Raw genomic sequence first — 24387 nt, 5'->3', positions numbered from 1 at the left:
TTTAAGGTTTTCAAAGAACTTTACAAATGTTATTTCAATTTATCCTCACAACTATGAGATATAGGTATTAAGATTATCCCTATTTTACAGATGAGTAAACTGAGACTGAAAGAAATTATGTGATATATGTCCAGGGTCATATAACTAGTAAGTGTTTAAGGTTTGAATTGAACTGAGGTCTTCCTAGTCTCAGGGCAAGCACTCTATTCACTGTGCAATCTAGGTGCTTTAAAAATGTAACTTACTATTATGTGTATTATTTAACATTGCAAGCTATATATTATTTACAGCTGCATATATAACTGAAATGTTGGATTTTTTTTTCTTTTAGAAACATAAATCTTTAAGATGCTTCCATTAACTGGGAAAACTATCACATTTGATAGCTTTCCTGATCCTTCAGATACATGGGAAATCACTGAGACAATCGGCAAAGGAACTTATGGGAAAGTTTTTAAAGTGTTGAATAAGAAAAATGGCCAAAAAGCAGCAGTTAAAATCCTGGACCCAATCCATGTGAGTCTCATCTTTTTATAATTAAATTTCTTTGTTGTTACTTTGAATCCCCAATGCATTCTCTGGTTGTCTTATTTTGATTTGCCAATCATAGTCATAGCTTGGAACTAATGATATTTTTAAAGAGGAGTAAAGATGGAAAAGGCCCTCAAAAGAGTTGCTTTGTTTATTTTGCATTGCAATGAAGGGCATATCAATAGGACCAAAAAGCCCTAGGCCCAGGTTCTATAAAATCACACAGATAGCCAGATTCACAAGTCAAGAAGGGCCCATTGAGAGATTTGGATCAGCTTTCATGGCACTGGATTTCAGCAGATGCATTCCTGGACTATGTGAGAAAAGTTTAAAATCTTCCTTATAACAAATAGCATTCAGGGAAGGTGAGTCCATTTTCAGGTCAGTGTAGATGAGTTAATCTTTTGAGAAAATGAAAAAAATAGTATTTTCAAAATAAGCTCTAAATAATTTGAACTGACTAGATTATCATCATAGCAAAGAGCTATAATCTTTATGGCTTTTGTCCACAAGTAAATAGGTAGATATGAATATATTCGTATATATTGCATACATGAATCTCCTTCATTGTGTGTGTGTATAAAAATATGCCCTTATGCTTATACATATATATATATACTACACATATATATGAATAAAAAGAGATTGACTTTGTGAGATTACATGATATACATGATATACACCTATAGGTGGACAAACTCCTGATGTAAGTATCTGTAACTCAAGAGTCTTAAAAAATTGTATTGCCGTTGAAATTTTTTAAAAATTATTTATAGTTGGATAGCTAATATATAGATATATATGTATTCATGTGTATTTGTGTATGTATAGCATATCTAGGATTTAAACCTAGACTCTAAGACCAGGCTTTTATCCATTCTGCCTTATAAACCCTGAAATATTTCTATTAGTACCCCTCATTGAATGAAATCCATCCTTGACCATGGGTCCCTTATTCCTTTATCTTGAGCCTTAAATCTTATTCTCATTTATCTTCTCCTTAATCAGCTGTTTACTTCCCAAGTCTCCATTCTCCTTTTGCAGTTGTCTTCATTTAATAACTATAATGAAAAATCCACCTAAGGTCTTAAAAGTTTTCAGTTTCTTATTCTAGAATTCATAATCTCTCATAATATTTTCTACCTTCTTTATCAAGTGTACCTGTTGTTCTTCATCATCATTCAAACATAAAATGCTATCCAATCCTAGCAAAAAATTTCCCCAAAATTGAATAGCTTATTCTTCTCTTTCTTATAGGTTATACATTTCCATCTTCCAACAGAGACTAGAGTTTTCTTTCTCTTTTTTTTTCTAGTTTTTGTTTGTTTGTTTGTTTGTTTTTCCTTGAAGCTATGGAAAAGGAAAATTCTTTCAAGGAAGTGTTGATTCTGAAAACTTGCAGAATAGGTAAATGATCCCTATAATTCTTCCCCTCTTGCCTATATTAATGAGAGCAACATGAATTTGGTATACATTTATCCTCCCATTGCTCTACTGTGTAAACTTACTGCCAATTCAATTGTGACAAAGAGAAATTGGAACAAAGCCACCATTCTCCCTTTAGTTATCTCATCTTCTTTACCCATGCCATAGGATGAGGGATGGAATAGCCAATGAAATGAATGCATATGTCTATCTGAATGTGTTCTCAAAACTTGTACCTATTATGCCTTTGTCTCTTCTTAGTGAAAAGTTTTGAGGATAAAAGTTGGAGCAGAAAAGCAAAAAAACAAAGACAGGTTTCATTCCATTTCAAATAAATGTATTAATTTCATGAATGTGCTATTAAATGTGATCCATTGCTGCCTTTATTCTCTTCCTGATACTTATGTGTTTAAGACTAATTCCCTACATTCATCATGTCACTTTTCAAATAAAAAAAGATTTATAACCCAAAGATTAGAATCATAAGAAAATGATTTTAAATGCCTACAAGTATCTCATAAAAATGATTGGTTTTGATTTTTTTTTAAAAAAAAGACTTTCACTTTCTGTGACTGTTCTTGAATCCATATTTTCTCACAAAGTAACAAGGGAAAAGTTGGCATAGTAGAGTGGGGAGTTAGACCAAGCATCAAAAAACTCCTGATTTTTTGTTCTGATTCTGATATTAGCCAGTTGTATCCCCATAAACTTTTGTGACCTTCAATTTCTTTTTATAAAATGGTGAATATTGATATGGAAGATTCCTGAGTTTCTTTCCAGCTGGACAATTCTGTGAGCAATGATACAGATTTTTCTGTGTTTATGAGAATTTTCTACTATGCTTTTTACAGTGAGAAGCAGCTACATATAGAGCTGAATTGTTCCTTAAATTTTAAAAGATCAGTATTATCAATTTGTACTCTCTGCATGTCTCAATATTTCTCTAGTTTGAGGCATACATCAATGATATTATATATAATTTGTATTGTATAATTATATTTCATCTAATACATATATAATGATATGCTATATAATATTGACATATATTATATAATATATGGTATCATATAATATAGTATAAAATAGTATATTTATACAGATATATGTATACATATATGTATGTTTATTTAATTTCCCACAAAGTCATAACCTCTCATTACCCATCAAGTTATTTACATCAGTTGATATCTTGAAACTCCCCTAAGCATCTTGTTAAATATCTTTTCTTATCTACAATATCATTTTCTTCCTCCTTTTTATACTTATCTATTATTGGTAATTAAATCTCTTTAAATCTCAGTCTCCTCCTTTGCAAAAAAAAAAAAATGGTGTGAGAGGCACATCAGGGGAAATTTGGACTAGAGGATCTCTAGGGTTTTTAGATCTTAACTTTCCATAAATTCTAAAATGTTTTCACTTTTTTTGAAAAAAGTAATTTTAATTAATTTCAGTCACTAAGAGAACTAGAATATATCTGACATACTCACATTGTTCTATCATTATAAATTACATGGGCAATATTCTCCTTTATTTTCTTTTTCTCCTGTGAATAATGGGCCTGTCATTCCGGTTTGTCGATAGCCTTCTTTTATTCTTGACTGCTTAGACTAATAACTTGCTTCCCTCTTAGTGAAAACAGACTTTGGAGAGCTATATCATTTTAAACAAGTCAATCATTTATTAGAAAAGCAACTTTATGACATGCTCAACTCCTCTGATTCTCTTTAATGCTAGTACCTTCTCACTGAGATGATCTCTGATTTTATCCTGCATGTATCTTGTATGTGTATATACATGCATACATATATATGTGTATATATGTGTGTATGTGTATATATATATATATATATATATATATATATATATAGTTTGCATGATTCTGAGTTTCTTGACAACAGAGTCTGTCTGTTGCCTTTTTTGATATCCCCAACACTTAGCACAGCACTTAAAACATTCTTTTTTTCTTGACTTGTCAATGTATCTCTTAATCTATAGAGATTAAACAAAGATAAAACAAAGAAAAGTTTCTAAAAGAAACATAAAGATATAATGTTTTGTTATTTAAATCATGCCTCTTCAGTTAATGAATTTTCTCATTAATTTCCCAACCTTGGCTGTGCCTTTGTAACATCTCATTTTCCCAATACTTTCAAGTCTGGTGAAATAACAACAGGATTTGAAATAGTATTCTTGAACTGAATGAAAGCACGAATATCTTCCTTTAAATATGAGAAATAATCATTCATAGTGCTTATAATAAACAAGTCATTAATTTCCACTATAGAATCACCAGGACTTAGCAGATAGAAGGCAGGCATAAAGCCTATATGTTATAAAGGCAAGTTGTATGCTCCAGGACAAGTGACCTAACCTTTCAAGAGCAATGATATTGATAAATTATAAATCTGCTTTCGTGAATGTTGTTTTTACATGAGAAGTCCTTCACACTGATGAATTCATCAGTCTGGATCCTCCTCTTAGAAGGGAAAAAACTATTTCAGTATTATTTTGCTGTGATAAACCTTAATCACTTATATTCCCATTTCATTCTTCTGACCATTTCCATCTAGGATATTGATGAAGAGATAGAAGCAGAATACCACATCTTGAAAGCCCTTTCTGATCATCCTAATGTAGTCAAGTTCTATGGAATGTACTTCAAGAAGGGTAAAAAGAACGGTGACCAGCTCTGGTTGGTTCTTGAGGTAAGTTTTGAATCTTTTCTTAATTTGGAGAAGATTTGGAAATGAATCACTGGGAGTTCTTGCCTTTGATTATTTACTGAAGCTCTTAGACACTGTAAAACAATCCATCCACCAATCCATATCTTTATGCTCAGAGCCTTCCTGGAATAAAAATTCCATTCTGGATTCCTCATATTGAGAGCCATCAGGAATAAGGAGGCAATTCACATGAATTGCATATATATGATTAAAGAATGAGAGTTAAAGAACCTACAAAGAAAGGAAAATGAAATTGGAATGATTCATCCTGGAGAAGAGTAGATTATAGATGAGCTTCATTTTGGCTTTTGTGTATAAAGAATTAGTAGGCAAAAGAAGATGAGAAACTATTTTCTTCTTTTATTTATTCTCTCCTTGGTGGATATAATGGTTTAGTCATTCAGATGAGATATTCCATTTTGGTGTAAAAATTGTTAAATATTGGGAAATTTATCAAGAGAGGCTCTGAAAAAAATTAAATATTCTAAAATAAGTTATTCTCTATTCAGAGAGAACTTTCTAAAGACAAGGGAATAGATTAGAAGGTGATTTGTTACCATACCCACTAGTCTTAGAAAAAAAACATTTCTCAGATTTTTCTTTAACAATTGATTAATCTATATGCACAAATGGTGAAGTTATTGGTTCAGAGATTAACACTGAATAATATTCTATTGCATTCATATGCCATAACTTATTCACCCACTCCCCAACTGACTGGCACTTCAAAAAGGATTGCTACAAACATTTTTGCACATGTGGCTTCTTTTCCTTTTTTTATGATCTCTTTGGTTAGATCACTTCACAATTCCACCAACAATGTAGTATCCCATTATCTCCAAAATTCATCATTATTTTTTCCTGTCATTTTAGCCAATCTGAGAGGTGTGCAGTGATACCTCAGAGTTGCCTTAATTTGCATTTCTCTTATCAGTAGTGATTTAGAACTTTTTTTTATATGACCAGAAATAATGTAAATTAGTTGGGTGTAATTTTTTCCCCTAGTTTACTGCTTCCCTTCTAATTTTATCTGCATTTTTTTTTGGTACAAAAGTTTTTTTAATTAATTTGATCAAAATTATTCATTTTGCATTCCAAAAAGTGCTCTAATTCTTCTTTGATCACAAATTCCTTCCTTCTCCACTGATCTGAGTGGTAAACTATCCTTTGTTTTTCTAATTTGCTTATAGTATCACTCTTCATGTTTAAATGACGAACCCATTTTGACCTTATCTCAGCATAGGGTATTAAGTATTGGTCAATGTTAGGATTCTTACAAGGTACTAAGACAGTGGAATTGATAGAGACAATAATTATCTAATTTAGCATGGTTCAGTATGATTGATTTAATCCTACAAGTAGATGTTATGGGCCAGAAGTTGAAACAAGGTACTAAGTGGAATTGAGGAGACAATGGTTAAATCTAGGTTAACATTGATTTAATCCTACAACAAATAATGGTTTCCTAGTGATATAATGATTCGTGTACACTCAGGATGGGGCATATAAGCAAGAAGGGCCAGACACAGAAGCCCACTAGAAGCTCTGAGCCTCAGCCAGTATTCAGTTGAGGAGATTCACAAGCCAGAGAAGGCAGCTTAAGTTCTCGGAACCAAGGAGAAAGGCCTCTAAGAAAGCTAACTGGGCCCAAGGAAGGAGACAAAACTTGGAAAGAGACAATAAAAGATTTGGATTTTAATACCTAGTTGCATTTGAGGTGATTATTACTCTGAACTGAAACTAAGGCTGCCCCCAGAAGCCCCCCCAATAAACCTGCTCCCAGAGAACATTATATTTTAGAGAAGAACATTACAGGTCAATGCCTAGTTTCTGTCATACTAATTCCCAATTTTCCCAGCAGTTTTTGTTAAATAGTGAGTTCTTATCTCGGAGGCTGGAGTCTTTGGCTTTATCAAACACTAGATTACTATAGTCATTCACTATTGTGTCATGTAAACCTAAAATTTTCCACTGATCAACTGTTGTATTTCTTATTAAGTATCAATACAGCTAGGCCATCTTCATTTGCATTTTTTCATTAATTCCCTTGAAATTCTTGACTTTTTGTCTTCCAGATGAACTTTGTTGTTATTTTTTCTAGCTCTGTAAATTTATTTCTTCCCAGTCTGATCGGTATGGCACTGAGTAAGTAGACTAATTTGGGCAGAATTGTCATTTTTATTATTTTAGCTTAGTCTACCTGTGAGCATTTGATATTCTTCCAATTGTTTAGATCTGATTTTATTTGTGTAGAAAGTGTTTTGTAGTTGTGTTCATATAGTTCCTGACTTTGTCTTGGCAGGTTGACTCCCAAATAGTTTGTATTTTCTACAGTAATTTTAAATGGAACTTTTTTTGTATTTCTTGCTGCTGGACTTTGTTGGTAATATATCAAAACGCTGTATGTGGATTTATTTTGCATCCTGAAACTTTGCTAAAGTTATGAATTACTTTTAGTAGTTTTTGTTTATTCTCTAAGATTCTCTAAATATACCATCATATCATCTTGCAAAGAGTGATAATTTGGTTTCCTCATCACTTACTCTAATTCCTTTCATGTCTTTTTTTTCTCTTATTACTCCAGTCCACACTTTGAAAACTACTGGCTCAGATCACACATCTTAGCTCAGCTTTCCAATGATCCAAAAGAATCATCTCCATGTTTGGGCTGCCATATTTGATTACAATATGCCACTGTTCAAGTCCTTGAATTATTCTTTCAAAATACAGTGATGACTTTGAATGAATTTTCAAATAAATGGCCCACTTTTCTGAAAAAAGAGCAGTGATTCCTTACTACCTAGATAAAAATTCTGCCAGCTTCAAACATAGAATATATAATGTATTTAAGAAAATAATTACACTAGGTAAAAATGTTATTCAACAAACATTATAGCAATACTTTTTCTCTACTATTGTTTCTATCCTAATTTTAATAGTTTTCTCTGAATTTAGACTTCGATTTAGACTTCTGAATTTAGTTTCTATTTCAGGATGGCTTCTTCATTTTATTGCAACATTTGTTTGAGAAATAATTTTTAAAATGAGTAATATAGATTGAGACATCTAAACCCAAGTAAGGCAAATTAGTCCCCTCTCTCCTACAAATAACACTTCATCTTCAACTTCTGCTAGCCTTCCCCCATGCCTAGAATCCATTCTCTCCTTACTGCCATCTCATAAGTTTCCCTCTCCTTTCAAGGTACAACTCAGGCACCATCTTCAACATAAAACCTTTAGAGGAAGTTAGGTGGCATGATAGAGTGCTAACCTGGAGTCTTAGACATTTCTTAGCTTTGTGATTCTGGGTAGGCTACTTGATCTCTGTCTATTTCAGTTTCTCCAACCAGAAAATAGAAATAATAGCACCTATATCCCATAGTTTTTATGAGCATCAAATGAAATTGGGCTTGCAAAGTGCTTAGTATAGTGCCTAGATGCTTAATAAATTCTTGTATTTTTTCCTTTCTCTCTTTCCTGATTCCTCCCTACTTCAAGCACTTTCCCTGCCAAACTATATTCTATTTAATCATCTTGTATAGATTTGTATTTATTTGCTTTATATTTTTATTGTATATATTTTTACATGTATTTGTTTCTGCCATTGTTCTGTGTAAGCTCATTTCAGGTAGAGATTATTTCATTATTTGTATTTGCATCTCACTGATTAGCACAATACCTAGTATATAGTAGGCTTTTAATAAATACTCATTGATTGATTCTGAACTTAATGAGACATAGCTTCTGTCTCTGTGTAGTTATACTTTGTTGTTAATGTGATTAGGAAGAGGGACTTTAAATGAGTAAGATCTGGGTTCTAATCTTGTCTTAGAAACTTATTAGCTATGTGCCCATAGGCAAATTAGTTAATTTCTCTGATTCTTAGTTTTCTTGTCTTTAAAAAGAGAGTTAAACTTGATGACTTTCAAGGATACTTCCACCTCAAAAATCAATGATCCTATACAATGTTTGCTTACTCTCTTTCAAAAATTCTCCGTAGGGGATTAGTCTGGTGTTCTGGAAATATTCTTCTAGATTTCTTCCCAATGGCAAATATGAGCTGTCCATCACTTGGCCCTCCTTCTTGCTATATTACCAATCCATTTTTTCTCTTCCTGGTTCATACAGCACTCTGATGATATCCCTATGCCATTTCTGCGTAGTTCTTTGTTGATATTTTCTGTAACTTCCTTTTATCTTATAATTTCATCTATCATATGGACATTGTGATTAATAGGATTCGTTCCTACAGTAATATGTCTACCATTCATCATTGGACAAAGATGCCATACAGCATACCAATAACTAAGTTAATGTTTATAGTCTGTCTAAAAATTGTGATTCTTAGCATACTCTGTCTCCTATTTCTCCATTCTGTCACCATCATTGCAAAAGTGAAAGATATCGGGCACCATCTTGTATTTTTCTTTGTTTAATGGGGTTTCCAAAACCAAAGAATTCACTACCAATGATCAGTCAATTAAATAGTGTACTGACAATGAGCCTTAGCTAATGTAGCCTTCTGGGATGGCACTTCAAGCTTTTCCATCATGATATAATGTATCAGAGCTTATGTTTCACTGGCATTGCCTTTAAGAACCCAGAGTCCCTTCTTTGCCAAAATAAGGTGTCAGAGTAGAACATTGTGAAGAAAAAGGTTTAGAGGCTAAGGGAATAGAAGAGGGAAAGGCCAAGCTCAAGATTTCATCTGCATGGGGAATTCCCAGTGTGGAAACTTCCTCCGCTGATATCAATACAGATCATCTAACTCTTCTCTTAACTTAAGAAAGTAGCCTGTACAATGGGTGATTAAGTGACCTGCCAGGGTCACACAGCTTGTGAGTCACATGAAAAACTTGATCTCAGGTCTTCTTTACCTAAAAATAACTATATCTGCTACTTGAAGTTAACATATTTAACACAATATGTTAAACATTTCATCTACACAGGCATTCAAGGAGATACATACAGATATATGTAATGGGCTGAGGTTTGAGTTGATGCACTGAGGTCCCAAGTACATGAGGCTAAATAGTAATTGGACTATACTCTATACATGATTGGATAAAGAATGGTCCCTGCCCACTCTCTGTGCAAGTCCTGATGTGTTGTATAGGAAATGACGATTTTGGTGGGTGGAGGCAGAAACAGGAACAGGAAGAGAAGCTGGGAGAGATTGGGCCTGGCTCTATTCTCCTGGCTGTTGGTCGTGTGGCTGCGGGTCTAGCTAGCTTCTTGACTCAGCTGCACACATTGCTATCGCCGATTCTCTTCCACCTCCGATCCTTCTTCAATGAGAATAAAGACTGATGATTTTCCTCTAACCTGAACTCCGGACTCCTGCTGATTTTAAAATACGCGATCTTCACAGATATATTATATATATATATATATATATATATATATATATATATATATGCATATATATATTTCCATATATATTATAGAAGAAAGTAAGCTTTCAAATTGTATGCAAGAGCCTGTATTTATCTATGGAAATTAGGCAAATTGCTCACATGCATAAGTGATTAGATGCTTAATTACCTGTTCTGAACACACAAATAGTAGGTGCTGCTACTGAGACACTTTGGAAGATTTGGCTGGTGGCAGAAGTACTTTATCCCATAAAATGACAGCTAATCATGTCTCTCAGCCAATTAAGGCTCAAATAAGTTATTCCTGCCAAGAGCCCCAGAAGAATGGCTCCATGAAAACCATGTTATTTTTAACCAGCCTCTTCTGCTTACTTCCATTAAAAAAAAAAAAAAAATCATTGTTTGCAACACAACGCAAAATTAAAAAGACTTCTAGGGAAAAGAGAACTTTTGAATTTTGAATGACATCCCTCATTATGAGTGTCGTATGTGGGGAGGAATGTAGCTGGTTTTGATAAAAAAAATACTGTCAAATATTTCTTTGTAACTATGAAGAATCCTTTAATTTGTATAACTATGAAGAATCCTTTAATTTGTATTTCAGTCTAGGGTTGGAAATGTAGGGAGAGTAGTATAATACCTTTCTATTCTCCCTAGGCAAACCATTTCCTTTCTGTGCTATTTTTTTTTTATTTGAAAGGGAGGTTAGGAAACAATGGGTTTCTTATGTTTCTTATTCACCCATTTCTTATTGTCAAAAAAGTGTTGGGGTTTATGCTTTGGGAAATTGATGGGAAATTTTTTCTTTATCCCCTTTGTACTTCCTTTATTTTTTTTTTTTTTTTAACACAACCAGTTACTGCTTGCACGATATCCGGACAAGTCATGTAACTTATCCAGATCCTAGAAGGAAACTAAGCTGGAAGGTCATTTGGTCTACAGTATCAGGTATCAGTCCTGATCCCACAGGCCACATGTAAGCCATAATATTCTGTGTGGTTCAAACCAAATTAAAGTGGGATTGGAAAACAATTTACAAAGTAAATAAAGATACAATATAACATCAATAATATTAATATGTGGCTTTCTAAGTCAATTGCAGCCCCCAGAGATTCTTATGTATGGTTTAGTAACCCTCATTTCAATTTCAATTTGACATCACCAATCTAATCAACTACCTCATTTTATTTTTTCTTTTAGAAAATGCTTTATTGGGGCAGCTAAGTGGCGCAGTGGATAGAGCACCAGCCCTGAAGTCAGGAGGACCTGAGTTCAAATGTGACCTCAGACACTTAACACTTCTTAGCTGTGTGATTCTGAGCAAGTCACTTAACTCTAATTGTCTCAGGAGGGAGAAAAAGCTTTATTGAAGGACTAATAAACTATCCCTGTTACTGCCTAATTACTGCCCCCCACACAGAGCCTTCCCTTGTGATACAGTTAAGCTAAACAAATCATCACATTGTGTATATCTGAACACATGGCTTTTTTGTATCTGGTACTCAGGTTGGCAAATAATAAGTGCTTAATAAAGCCAGCATTGTACTTTGAAAAAGAATGAACATAAGATTGGGATGAATCTTCTCCTTAAAAAAATGGAGATTGTGAAACAAAAAGGAGGTTCTGGGATGAACCACCTGAACAGAGAAAGCAGCTGGAGGGACAAAGAGTCCATCTACTATGAGAAGTAGTACAGAGGTGGAGTGAGCTTACAGAGTAAAAAGGTTTCCATGGCATAGTAGACAAAGTCCTTTAATACAAAGTCAAGAGTGCATCTTGGAGAAGAATAAGATATACTCGTCCTGGGCCTCTTCCGTAAGAAATAGAAGCTTTTATGCTTCTTTCATTTGAGCTTCTAAAGGGGAGAGGGTGCTAGAGGATCACTCTTTTGTAATCCTGGATAAGAATGAGAAAGGGGAAAAGTTGTTTAGATGATTTTAAAGGTAAAACAACATTATAAAAAGCCATTAATATTGGAAGCCTAATCTTCACAAGGATCTTTTTAGTTAGACATCTTGAGATCTAGTTAGTCATTATCACCTAGCTCTCTTTTATACACATTTCTGATTATTCTTAACCTTCCAAATTATCTGTGGAATCAAGTTTTTCTTTTTTTTTTATTTTTTTATTTTATTTTTTTTTAATTGTTTTTTTTTTTTATTTTTATTTAATAGCCTTTTATTTACAGGATATATACATGGGTAACTTTACAGCATTAACAATTGCCAAACCTCTTGTTCCAATTTTTCACCTCTTACCCCCCCCCACCCCCTCCCCCAGATGGCAGGATGACCAGTAGATGTTAAATATATTAAAATATAAATTAGATACACAATAAGTATACATGACCAAAACGTTATTTTGCTGTACAAAAAGAATCAGACTCTGAAATATTGTACAATTAGCTTGTGAAGGAAATCAAAAATGCAGGTGTGCATAAATATAGGGATTGGGAATTCAATGTAATGGTTTTTAGTCATCTCCCAGAGTTATTTTTCTGGGCATAGCTAGTTCAGTTCATTACTGCTCCATTAGAAATGATTTGGTTGATCTCGTTGCTGAGGATGGCCTGATCCATCAGAACTGGTCATCATCTAGTATTGTTGTTGAAGTATATAATGATCTCCTGGTCCTGCTCATTTCACTCAGCATCAGTTCGTGTAAGTCTCTCCAGGCCTTTCTGAAATCATCCTGTTGGTCATTTCTTACAGAACAGTAATATTCCATAATTTTCATATACCACAATTTATTCAGCCATTCTCCAACTGATGGACATCCATTCAGTTTCCAGTTTCTAGCCACTACAAAAAGGGCTGCCACAAACATTCGTGCACATACAGGTCCCTTTCCCTTCTTTATAATCTCTTTGGGATATAATCCCAGTAGTAACACTGCTGGATCAAAGGGTATGCACAGTTTGATAACTTTTTGAGCATAGTTCCAAACTACTCTCCAAAATGGTTGGATTCGTTCACAACTCCACCAACAATGCATCAATGTCCCAGTTTTCCCGCATCCCCTCCAACAATCATCATTATTTTTTCCTGTCATCTTAGCCAATCTGACAGGTGTGTAGTGGTATCTTAGAGTTGTCTTAATTTGCATTTCTCTGATTAATAATGACTTGGAGCATCTTTTCATATGACTAGAAATAGTTTCAATTTCTTCATCTGAGAATTGTCTGTTCATATCCTTTGACCATTTTTCAATTGGAGAATGGCTTGATTTTTTATAAATTAGAGTTAATTCTCTATATATTTTGGAAATGAGGCCTTTATCAGAACCTTTGACTGTAAAAATATTTTCCCAGTTTATTGCTTCCCTTCTAATCTTGTCTGCATTAGTTTTGTTTGTACAAAAACTTTTCAGTTTGGTATAATCGAAATTTTCTATTTTGTGATCAGTAATGATCTCTAGTTCTGCTTTGGTCATAAAGACCTTCCCCTTCCACAGGTCTGAGAGGTAAACTATCCTATGTTCCTCTAATTTATTAATAATTTCATTCTTTATGCCTAGGTCATGAACCCATTTTGACCTTATCTTGGTGTACGGCGTTAAGTATGGATCAATGCCTAGTTTCTGCCATATTAGTTTCCAATTTTCCCAGCAATTTTTATCAAACAGTAAGTTCTTATCCCAAAAGCTGGGATCTTTGGGTTTGTCAAAGACCAGGTTGCTATATTTGTTGACTGTTTTATCCCTTGAACCTAATCTATTCCACTGATCAACTAATCTATTCCTTAGCCAATACCAAATAGTTTTGGTAACTGCTGCTCTATAATATAATTTTAGATCTGGTACAGCTAAGCCACCTTCATTTGATTTTTTTTTCATTAATTCCCTTGAAATTCTTGACCTTTTGTTTTTCCATATGAACTTTGTTGTTATTTTTTCTAGGTCATTAAAATAGTTTTTTGGGAGTCTGATTGGTATAGCGCTAAATAAATAGATTAGTTTAGGTAATATTATCATCTTTATTATATTTGCTCGCCCTATCCAAGAGCATTTAATATTTTTCCAATTGGTTAGATCCGACTTAATTTGTGTGAAAAGTGGTCTGTAATTTTGCTCATAAAGTTTCTGATTTTCCCTTGGCAGATAGGGAATCAAGTTTTTCACTTGTAAATGGGGATCAGGAGTAGACAATAGCCTTTGATTTTGCTAAGAATTCATGATAGTAACTTTTGTTGGCACCTGTAGGAAGAAAGCTTGTATGATGGAGTTGAGTCACCACTGAAATACTTCCAGTAATGCCTTTTCCCCTAATTTCTGCTTCCTAATGCTTTATATGGGAGAAAGCTTCCTATGTGAACATAATCTTTTTCTATCTTCGTACTATCACCATCTCTTATCTGCCTAATTCTTATGATGCCTGCTGCTTAGGAAACTCAAATGAACCCAAAGCAACTGCTATTCAAGCAAGCCTTCCCAAAATACCCTTTACTTAACTTCCCTACATTTGCTTTTATGTGTCATCTTTATATGTATTCTGTATGTTTGTATATTTATACCTATATACATTGTCTATATATGTGCATATATTTATATACATACATATGGATGTATATAGATGTGTGTATTTATATATATATATACATATATGAATATCTCTCTCCATTATGCATATATATACATAAATACACACATATATGTGTCTGTATGTCTGTGTATGTATATATATACGTTTATATATATATGTATATATGCATATTTATGTATAATGGAGAAAATAGGTCCTTATGAGCTTGCTTGGTGTGTTCTGCTAATGGGATTGTAAAGTAGATATTAGTACGTGCAAATATTCCATAACCAGTTCTAGTTCCTAGCCATGTGATGAAGAGGAAACTTTCTGATTGACCTGGGCTTTAACTGGGATGAGGGCAAGGAAGGTGGAGACATTCAGAGGACTTTAACCAGCCAAAATAAAAGTCTTGCTCTAGTTCTGTTCTTCCTTGGAAGAGTTTGAGGTGAGATGTGCTTTAAGTGGCCTTCAGCCTTTTCCATCTGAGGGCCCCATGCGTATGATAAACATGAGTAGGCTTGGGTTCTTTCTTTGCATTTGTTGTTTCTTATTTTTATTGAAGAAGATTAGAGATGGTTAATTTTTATGGTGAAATTTGAAAAGTTAGAATGAGATGCCAGAATTCTGAAGCTAGTGTTTTTGCTAGAATTTGTTGGAAGTTTAATAATGAGGAACAAAGTCTAGAACAATGTTCTTGACCCAATCCAGCAATATCAGAGGTGAAAATTCATCTATCCATCAGGCCACATTTGAAAGTGACCTCGGGGATGAATACTAAATAGAAACTGTGTCAAATCTGCATCCTCTCCCCTGGGATTGAGGTTGTATAAGAAAGATTACACCCATCAAATGTTGAAAAGGAATGTTTGTAAACTAACTTAGAAGATTTTATAGAAGCTAATTAATGTTAATTGTTAAGTATAAATGAGGCAGTTGTCACTGGCTTCTAACAATAGAGGGAATATATCGGTAAAAGTCATATCTGACTCCTCAAGGACCCCAGAACCCTAACAGGGAGATATAGGCAGGCTTGCACCAGGGGGAGTGAGCCCCAAGTATTACTAAATAAGCATATGAAGAGTGTCTAATCTTCCATTTGCATAGATATCCTGTTGTCTAGCAATAGGTATATCTTGAATAGTCTATTTGGGGCTGGGCCCTGAGTAGAAAGAGGAATTGGAATAGGCTAGGTTGCTTTTAGAATTTGAAAAGCTCTTTTACAGATTACCAAGTTTCCCATGAAAGCAAAGACCCAGCTTTTGAACATTAACATCTTTCTGATTCCATGTCACAGGACACTGAACACCACTGCTCAAAAGGTCTAAAAATGAGTATAGCACACATTCACAGGTCAGTGGAAGGACAAATGGTGGATACGCAAGCACATAATAACTATTAGGAATACTGAAGGACTAAAATAAAGGATATATTGAGAAATTGCATGATGAGACAAAAAGATGAGCTGATCATGTGGCAAGAACCAGGGACATCAGGTAGACATTTAGGGTGCTTTAGTTTGTGTTCTCAGGAGAAATTGAGAAAGCCATCAAGCAGATTTGATGCATCTATTAAAGTAAGTCTGAGAGAATATTGACAAGAATCACTCAGTATAGGAAAGCATGAACGAACTCATGAGTTAATGAGATTACAGATAATTTGAAATATACATACTCACATATATGCATAACATACATACATATATAGTCTCTGTATTGTCTTTTCCATTAGAATGTAAGCCCTTGGAGAGCAGGAATTCTTTCATTTTTTTATATTTTTGTTGCCAGTATAGAACATATAGCAAGCTCTTAATAAATGTTATTCATTGATTGAAGGCAGCAAAAACTTGACAACAACCAGAACAAAAAGAATATTTGAAAAGTGACTTATTGCCCCTTGGAAATTAGTTGAAAGGTCATCTGATCCCCATCAATATTGGCTTTGGATCTAAGAGGTCACACTGGGAAAGAAGCTAGTTTCCTCTATATTGCACACAGAATGTAATTGTTCCTGTTGCAGTGGTATCATGCATACTGTGGCCCATTATGTATCTGATTTAGCCCTAATTTATTCATCTTTAATAATTACATCAGTTTTTCTAGTTGCTTCCCAATTATAGCAATTTTTCTCTTTGGAATCATGTCTCTTTCAACAAGATCAAAGACTTGTAATCACAGGTGGCATTAGGAAGCTCTGAAATTCAGTAAACACTCATAAAAGCTCTCAAACATAGATTTCCAATCATTGGCCATGGCTTTCGCAGTGAATAAGTATTACTTTCATATGCCATGGATTATTAGCAGCTCTTTTATTTTCCTGCTTTAAAGTGGCATTCAGAGATCTCAGAAGCTCATATTTGCCTGTTAGGAAGAAAGACACTATAACCTAATAGGAGAGACAGAGACAGAAACAGACAGACAGATAGACACACACACACACACACACACACACAGAGAAAGAGAGAGAGACAGAGAGACAGAGACAGACAGACACACACACACACAGAAAGAGACAGAGACAGGCAGATAGCAAAACAGAAACAGAGAAAGAGACAAGAGATAGTAACAGATGAAACAAAGATGATATTTCTGCTTGCCTAGAGGCTGAATAAAAATAAATCCACATAATCCCATAGTATACTGTGGGGAGGGTAAATACAGGCCTTTGGGTTGTGCTGAGAACCCAATCTTTTGCTTTGTTCCTTATGGTGATGCACAATTGCAGAAGAGAAGTGATTGACAAGGTGATTTCTTTTATGTTTCTAGAGAAGGAATAGACATTGCAGATTCCCAAGTATAATGGACTGCATTGTGGTATGTTTATACAAGAAGGCAGAATGTACTGAGGCATTTTAAAGTTTTATTATCGTCTTCTTCATCATCCCTATTGCCATTATTACTTTGTTAGGGCTTGGAAGAAAATCAAGGTCAAGGTGTCTGTACTTTTTTTTTTCTTAACATACAGGATTTATTTTTTAATGGATTTTTTTTTTTTTGTACTACAGAGTTCTAAACCCTCTTTCACCTTCTCAAACGACCAGAGTATAAATAGTAAACATGGTCCTAATCAGCAATGACTCATTCCTTTTTACTAAACCTGGCCTCTTTGTTAATCATATAATTATTTGACATGACATGCAAGCTTAAATTCTAAAACTCCTACTTAGCAAACAAAGCCCAAGCCAACTAGAAAAGGATTCTGCTTTTTTCCTCCTACCTTTTTAACAAAGTTGAATATATTACTTCCATCTTGATTGTTTAACTCATTCTAATCTAAGTTGTTAGCATTGGAGCAGAGTTAAAGGAAACAGTACAGAAATTCTTTTTAGTTTGGATTGGAGGGGGCATCTTTTGTTTTTATATTATAGACATTTCCAAATTATCTTCACTCTCTAAATGTGCTCTTGTAAAAAAAAAAAAAAAAAAAAAAGTAAAATAATTAAGCAAAATGCATAACACAATGACTTTATCTGAAAGTGCAAGCAACATTTCACCTCTACAGACCCCATGAAGTTTGATTTTCTAATTAACAAAAACCCAATTTTTTTCCTTCTCTCTCCAAGCCCACTGGGGGAAAAAAAGAAAAGATAAACGAATTTCTTGTGACAAATATGAATAGTCAAACAATTGGCTGCCTGCAAAAATATATATGTCCTGTTCTGAACCCAAAATACATTATTTTTCCATCTTGAGGTAGATGATATGCTTCATCATCAGTCCTCTAGAATGATGGTCAATTTTATTAATTATATTTCCTATAGCTTTCAAAATTGCTTGTTTTTGCAAAGTTGTTATTCTATAAATTGTTCTCCTGGTTTTGCTTATTTCATAGTTTTCATTTTTATAATATTATAATATCATTATAACTTAGTTTTCTGGTTCTCCTTACTTCACTCTGCATCAGTTCAAATAAGTCTTTCCATGTCTTTTTAAAATCATTTGTTTCCTCATTTTTCACAATAGTATCATAGATACTATGTATCTATGTAACATACATTCATATACCATAATACATTCAACTATTTTTCATTTTTTTTAGTATTCCTTTTGTTTCCTGTTATTATAGTTTTTTGTTTTGTTTTGTCACCACAGACATTACTACTATAAATATAAGATACTTACTAATTTTGTTACCATGGGCAAGACACTATTTGTGTCACATGCCTTATCTATAAAATGAGCTGGAGAAAGAAATGGCAATCCAGTCCATTATCTTTGCCAAAAATTCCCCAAATGGAATCATGAAAAGTCAGACAGGACTGAGAAAGACTGAAGAAAAAAAAAAGATATTTTTTTCTCTTTCTTCTATGTCTTTTGAGAGTAGACTTGACAGTGATGCATCTGGTTAAGATGTTACATGTTCTTTAGAATTTTTTGTGTATAATTCCAAATTGCTTTCCAACGTGACTGTAACATTTACAAATCCATCAACAGTACATTTATGTTCCTATTTTTTCACAGCTCATCCAATATTTGACATTTTCCTTTTGTGTCATCTTTGCCAATATGATAGGTATAAGCATTTTTTTTCATAAAGCTATAGTTTGAATTACTTCCCTTAGAGCTGCCTGTTCCAGAACTGCCATATCCTTAGATCATTTACGAATTAGGAGATGACTTCTATTTTTGTTCATTTGAATCATTATCAAATTATATATCTTGGCAATGAAAACTTTATTAGAGAAACTTATAATAAAGACTTTTTCCAAGTTAATTGCTTCTCTTTTAATATTAAATTACTTGGATTTGTTTATGTAAAAACATTAAAATTTATTTATGAAAATATATTCATTTTATCTTCTGTGATCTTTTCCAGTACTTGTTTGATCATGACCTTTTCTTCTATCCAGAGATATAATACGCAATTTTTCCTAGCTTTCTTTTGTTTATGATGTGACCTTATATGTCTTGTTCATAACCTCATCACCCATCATGTGGATTATTGCAGTAGTTCTCTTGCCTCAAGTCTTTCCTACTTCAAAACATCCTTCTCAGCTATCAAAGTGTTTTTCTTCAATGATAAGTTTGACCATATCATCGTGTTACTCAATAAACTCCAATGACTAGCTATTACTTCCAAGATGTAAGAATAATAATAACAATAATAGTTAACATTTGTATAACAATTACTAAGTACCAGACATTGTGCTAAACACACTGTAATTATTCTCTTACTTCTTTCTCACAGCTCTGGGAGGTAGGTGCTTTCCTTATCCCCATTTTACAAAGGAGACTGAGAATCACACAACTAGATGCCATTTGAATGCAGGTCTTCCTAAATCCAGGCCCTGCACTCTATCCTACACATTATTTTATTCATCTATAAAGTTCCTTGGGATTTAAAACTCTTCACAAGCAGGCCTCTTGCTAGCTTAAATAAAAGACTGTGAGAAAACTTTAAGCCAACAGAATGAAGTTTTCCTTTTTTTTTTTTACTTAATAGAATTTTTCTTTTTTTGTCTTTTATTATTATTATTATTATTATTATAGCTTTTTATTTACAAGATATATGCATAGGTAATTTTTCAGCATTGACAGTTGCAAATCCTTTTGTTCCAACTTTTTCCCTCCTTTAGAATTTTTCTAATTACATGTAAAGATAGTTTTTAACATTCACTTTTGTAAGGTTTTGAATTCCAAATTTATTTTCTCTCTCCCTTCCTTACCTACCCCTTTCCACAAGAAGCAAGCAATCTAATATAGGTTATGCATGTATATTTCTTAAACATATTCCCATATTAGCCATGTTGTGAAAGAAAAATCAAAACAAAAGAAAAAACCACAAGAAAGAAAAAAAAACAAAAAGAAAAGGTGAAAATATATGCTTTGATCCACATTCAATCTCCATAATTCTTTCTTTGAATGCAGATGGCATTTGCTATCCCAAGTCTATTGGAATTATCCCAGATCAATGAATTGCTGAGAAGAGCTAAGTTTATCATAATTCTAATGATATAATCTTGTTGTTACTGCATACAGTATTCTCATAGTTCTGCCCACTTAACTCAGTATCATGTACATACATCAGTATTTATTGCCAGTTCATGCAAGTCTTTCCAGATTTTTCTGAAATCAGCCTGCTTATCATTCTTATAGAACAATAGTAAGGAATGATGTTCTTTTGTTATCAGAAAGAGGCAAGTTGGGGGGGAAGGGAGTAGAAGGAGAAGATAGAAAACAAAAGATAGAAAGAATATTTTGAATCATTCCCTATTTATAAAAATAGCTAACATTAATAGTGCTTTAAAGTTAGCAGATCACATAACAAATATTAACTTGCTTTTATAAAGTAACTAAAAGCTATTCAGAAATTAGACTAAAATGTATAGATATTAACCAAGCCTTTGATTTTTATACACAAATCATCTCTAAATATGGTAAAAGCCACATACATTTGGAAAACTTAAGTAAGTTACTTTTCATCATGTGTTATAGGATACCTTCTATTTAAGGTTGTTTTTAAATGTATGAATAGAGCCTTAGTACCAAATTTTGTTCCAGTGTTGCTCAGTCATTTAATTATGGTAGCTTTGGTTTTGGAAAATTATACTTCAATTTTGTTCGATTAGAGAACATAAAAGGGCTATTATAGCATTGTGTTTCAAAGCAGTACTTAAAGGTTTTTCAGTCTTCCTATTATAAGTCTCCTTTTCAATCTATCTTGATGGATTTTAAATAGTATTTGGCTGAAGTGTTGCAGAGTTCGTTCATTCACCTGGATGCAATTTTCATTAAGGGGGGAAATAAAGGGATTTTCTATTACAAAACCACTGAATGAAGAGTCCCTTTTTTATGGCTTCAGGTAATTTTGGCCCTTTTGTACCTGCTTTTAAAAATAGAAATAGTTCCATATTACTTGTTAAGGTTTGTTTTCTGTATTATATACATTTACTTAGAAAAACCTTTTGTGGCATTGTGGCATCTGTGGAACAAAGGGAAACATCAACCCAACACCAGCCTGATGATCACAGATGATGAATTTGTAGTGTTAGAATTAAAGAGACTTCTTCCCTTTCCCTTCCCTCTCTTTACATAAAGTATGAAAAGGAAAGGAGAAGATAGGAGAGGAGGGGAGAAGAGAAAAGAGAAGAGGAAAAGAAAGGGGAGAAGAGGAGAGGAAAAAAAGTTGTGTTGAACAACTAGCTACTCATAAAGGTTGTTTTCAGTTCTTCATTTTTTTTCTTCAATTAAGTCTTCACAATCTTGTTTACCTGTTTTCTCTCTTAGGATATCATTCACAACCCAAAATACAAAGATATTTAAAAGGCAAAGGGTAATAATTTTCAGATTGTATTTCATTCTAAATTGTCTCTGTCACTGATTCCTTCTTTGTCTTTCTGGAATAGGGATATGCTAGAAGCCTTTCTGAAAAGATCAGGAATTGAATCAAGAATGTCTATTATTACCATTACGATTCAATATTGTACTGGAAATGTTAACTATAGCAATAAAATGGGGGAAATAAATCAAAAGAATAAGCAAGTGCAATGAGGAAACAAAACCATCACTTTTTGCAACTGATCTGTTGGTTTATTTAGAAAAGCCTAGTAGTCAACTGAAAAAAGGTAATCAAAACAATTAACAACTTCAGCAAAGGTTCAGGATATAGAATAAACCCACACAAATCATCAACATGTCCATATATTACCAACAAAACCCAGCAGTAATAGATAGAAAGATAAAGAGCATTTAAAATAACTACCAATACATCAGTATAAAAAAGGGAAAGAAAGGGGCCTAGCAATACCAGATCTTACACCATATTACAAAACTGTAATTTTCAAAACAATGTAGTTCTAGATAAGAAACAGAGTGTTTGAGCAGTGAAATAAATAGGTACATAATATATAGAAGCAAATGAGCATAGTAATTTACTATTTGATTAACTCAAAGATCACAGATATTGGTGCAAGAAGTCATCATTTCACAAAACCTATTTGAAAATTTTAAAAAGTAATATGACAGAATTTAGTCACAGACTGCTATCTCACATCATTTCACAAAATAAGATATAGACATATATATGTATATATAGGTATATATAAAGGAATATGTGTGTGTATCCCTTTATATCTATATACAAATATATGTATATTTAAATGTTATATTTGTATATATGTATATTTAAATGTTATGTGTAACATAATACACACATTTACAAATTGGTGGAGGATGGGAGAAATTGCATACCATGTATATATACAAGGAAAGAGTTCATGATCTAACAAAAAATAGTTCACTGGTAAACAAACCAGTTTACCACTGGTAAACAAACAAAAGTTCACTGGTAAAATGGATTATTTTGATTATGTGAAACTAAAAAGCTTTTACACAAAACCAATCCATTTTAAAATAGAGGAAAAGCAAAAAATATCTGTGCAATAAATTTCTCGGGTGAAAGTCTTATTTCTCAAGTACATAGGGAACTGAAACAAATTTATTAGAGTAAGAGCCATTCCCCAATTGATAAATGATATGACTAAGTAGTTTTCAGAGGAAGAGATTGAATTTATTAAAAGCTAAATAAAAATGTTCCAAATCACTAAAAATTAGAGAAATACACATTAAAATAATTCTGAGGTACTACTTCATGTCCGTAAGATTGATTTAAGATGACAAAAAAGGGGAAATGGCAAATGCTAAAAGAAATATAAGAAAATAGATACACTAATGCATTGCTGGTAGAACTGTTAACTGCTCTAGTCATTCTGGAAAGCAATTTGAAATTATGTACAAAAAGCTATTAAAATGTGCATCCTCTTTGACCCAGCAATATCATTAGTAGAACTATGCTTCAAAGAAATCAGAGAAAGAGGTAATGGTCCAAAAATATTTATTGCAGCTTTTTTTGTGGTGCAAATTGAAAATTTGAAGGATGCCTATCAAGTAGGGAAGGGCTGAGCAAGTTATGGCATATGAATGTCATGGAAAACTATTGGACTATAAGTAATAATGAAGGAGGTATTTTAAAAAGAACTGGGAAGAAAAGACTTACATGAACTAATGCCAAGTAAGCAGAACCAGGAAAAACAGCAATAATAATATTGCAAAGAGAATTAACTTTGAAAGAGTTAATTACTATGATCAATAAACATAATTATCAACTATAATTGAAAAGGAATCATGAGGAAACATGACATCTCTCTCCAAATCAACATTACTCAGAGTAAAGATGGAAGCAAGCATTTTCTTTTTCTTTTTTTCTTATCTTTGTTTATTTGGGGCAGGGGTTACAGAACCTGGCTACTATGGAAATTTGTTTTCCATGACTACATATTTGTAATGGTTTTTTTTTCTTGCCTTCTCAATAGATAAGGAATAGAGAGAGGGGGAGAAAATTTGGAGCTGAAAATAAGATATGTTGAATTTAAAAAAACAAAACAAAAACATAATAAAAATAGAAAAGCATTTTTAAAAAAAGATCTATGGAAAACCTTCAGTAGGAGTATTTCACACACACACACACACACACAATTAAAAAAGAAACCATTGTCCCTTTTTTACTATTCCCCATCTCACTGTCAAGTAGTAAAATGTTAGTAAATCAGTGTTCATGTTCAGAATATTCATAAAATAATTAGAAATTAAACAGAGCATTTTTCTTAAACTACTGGGTTATTTTTTTAAACTAATATTCAGGAAATAAGGCTCCCTAAGGCCCTATTTTCTTACCAGAACCATCTTTAAGACTATAGTAAAGCCGAGATTGTAATCTGTGTTGTTCCTTTGAGGTTTTAGGTAATCTTGAATCCAGTAGAATATATGACTTTTGACAACACACAGTAGACACTTAATTAATGCATTTTGAAATTAAT

The 24387-nt window shown here is 33.1% G+C and overlaps 1 protein-coding gene across 1 annotated transcript in view; it reads left to right on the top strand.

Annotated features, from left to right (window-relative positions):
* Positions 1–343: 343 nt before the first annotated feature.
* The window catches only part of MYO3A (myosin IIIA), a 221648-nt gene continuing 197604 nt past the window's right edge, over positions 344–24387 (top strand). Inside the window, exons 1-2 of the mRNA XM_031940242.1 lie at positions 344–516; positions 4527–4697. Of these exons, the coding sequence (XP_031796102.1) occupies positions 349–516; positions 4527–4697 (339 nt within the window). The 5' untranslated portion in view covers positions 344–348. The remainder of the gene's footprint in view (positions 517–4526; positions 4698–24387) is intronic.

This window comes from Sarcophilus harrisii, chromosome 5, assembly GCF_902635505.1.
Source record: "Sarcophilus harrisii chromosome 5, mSarHar1.11, whole genome shotgun sequence".
Taxonomy (NCBI): Eukaryota; Metazoa; Chordata; class Mammalia; order Dasyuromorphia; family Dasyuridae; genus Sarcophilus; species Sarcophilus harrisii.
This window is presented reverse-complemented; position numbering and strand designations above follow the sequence as displayed.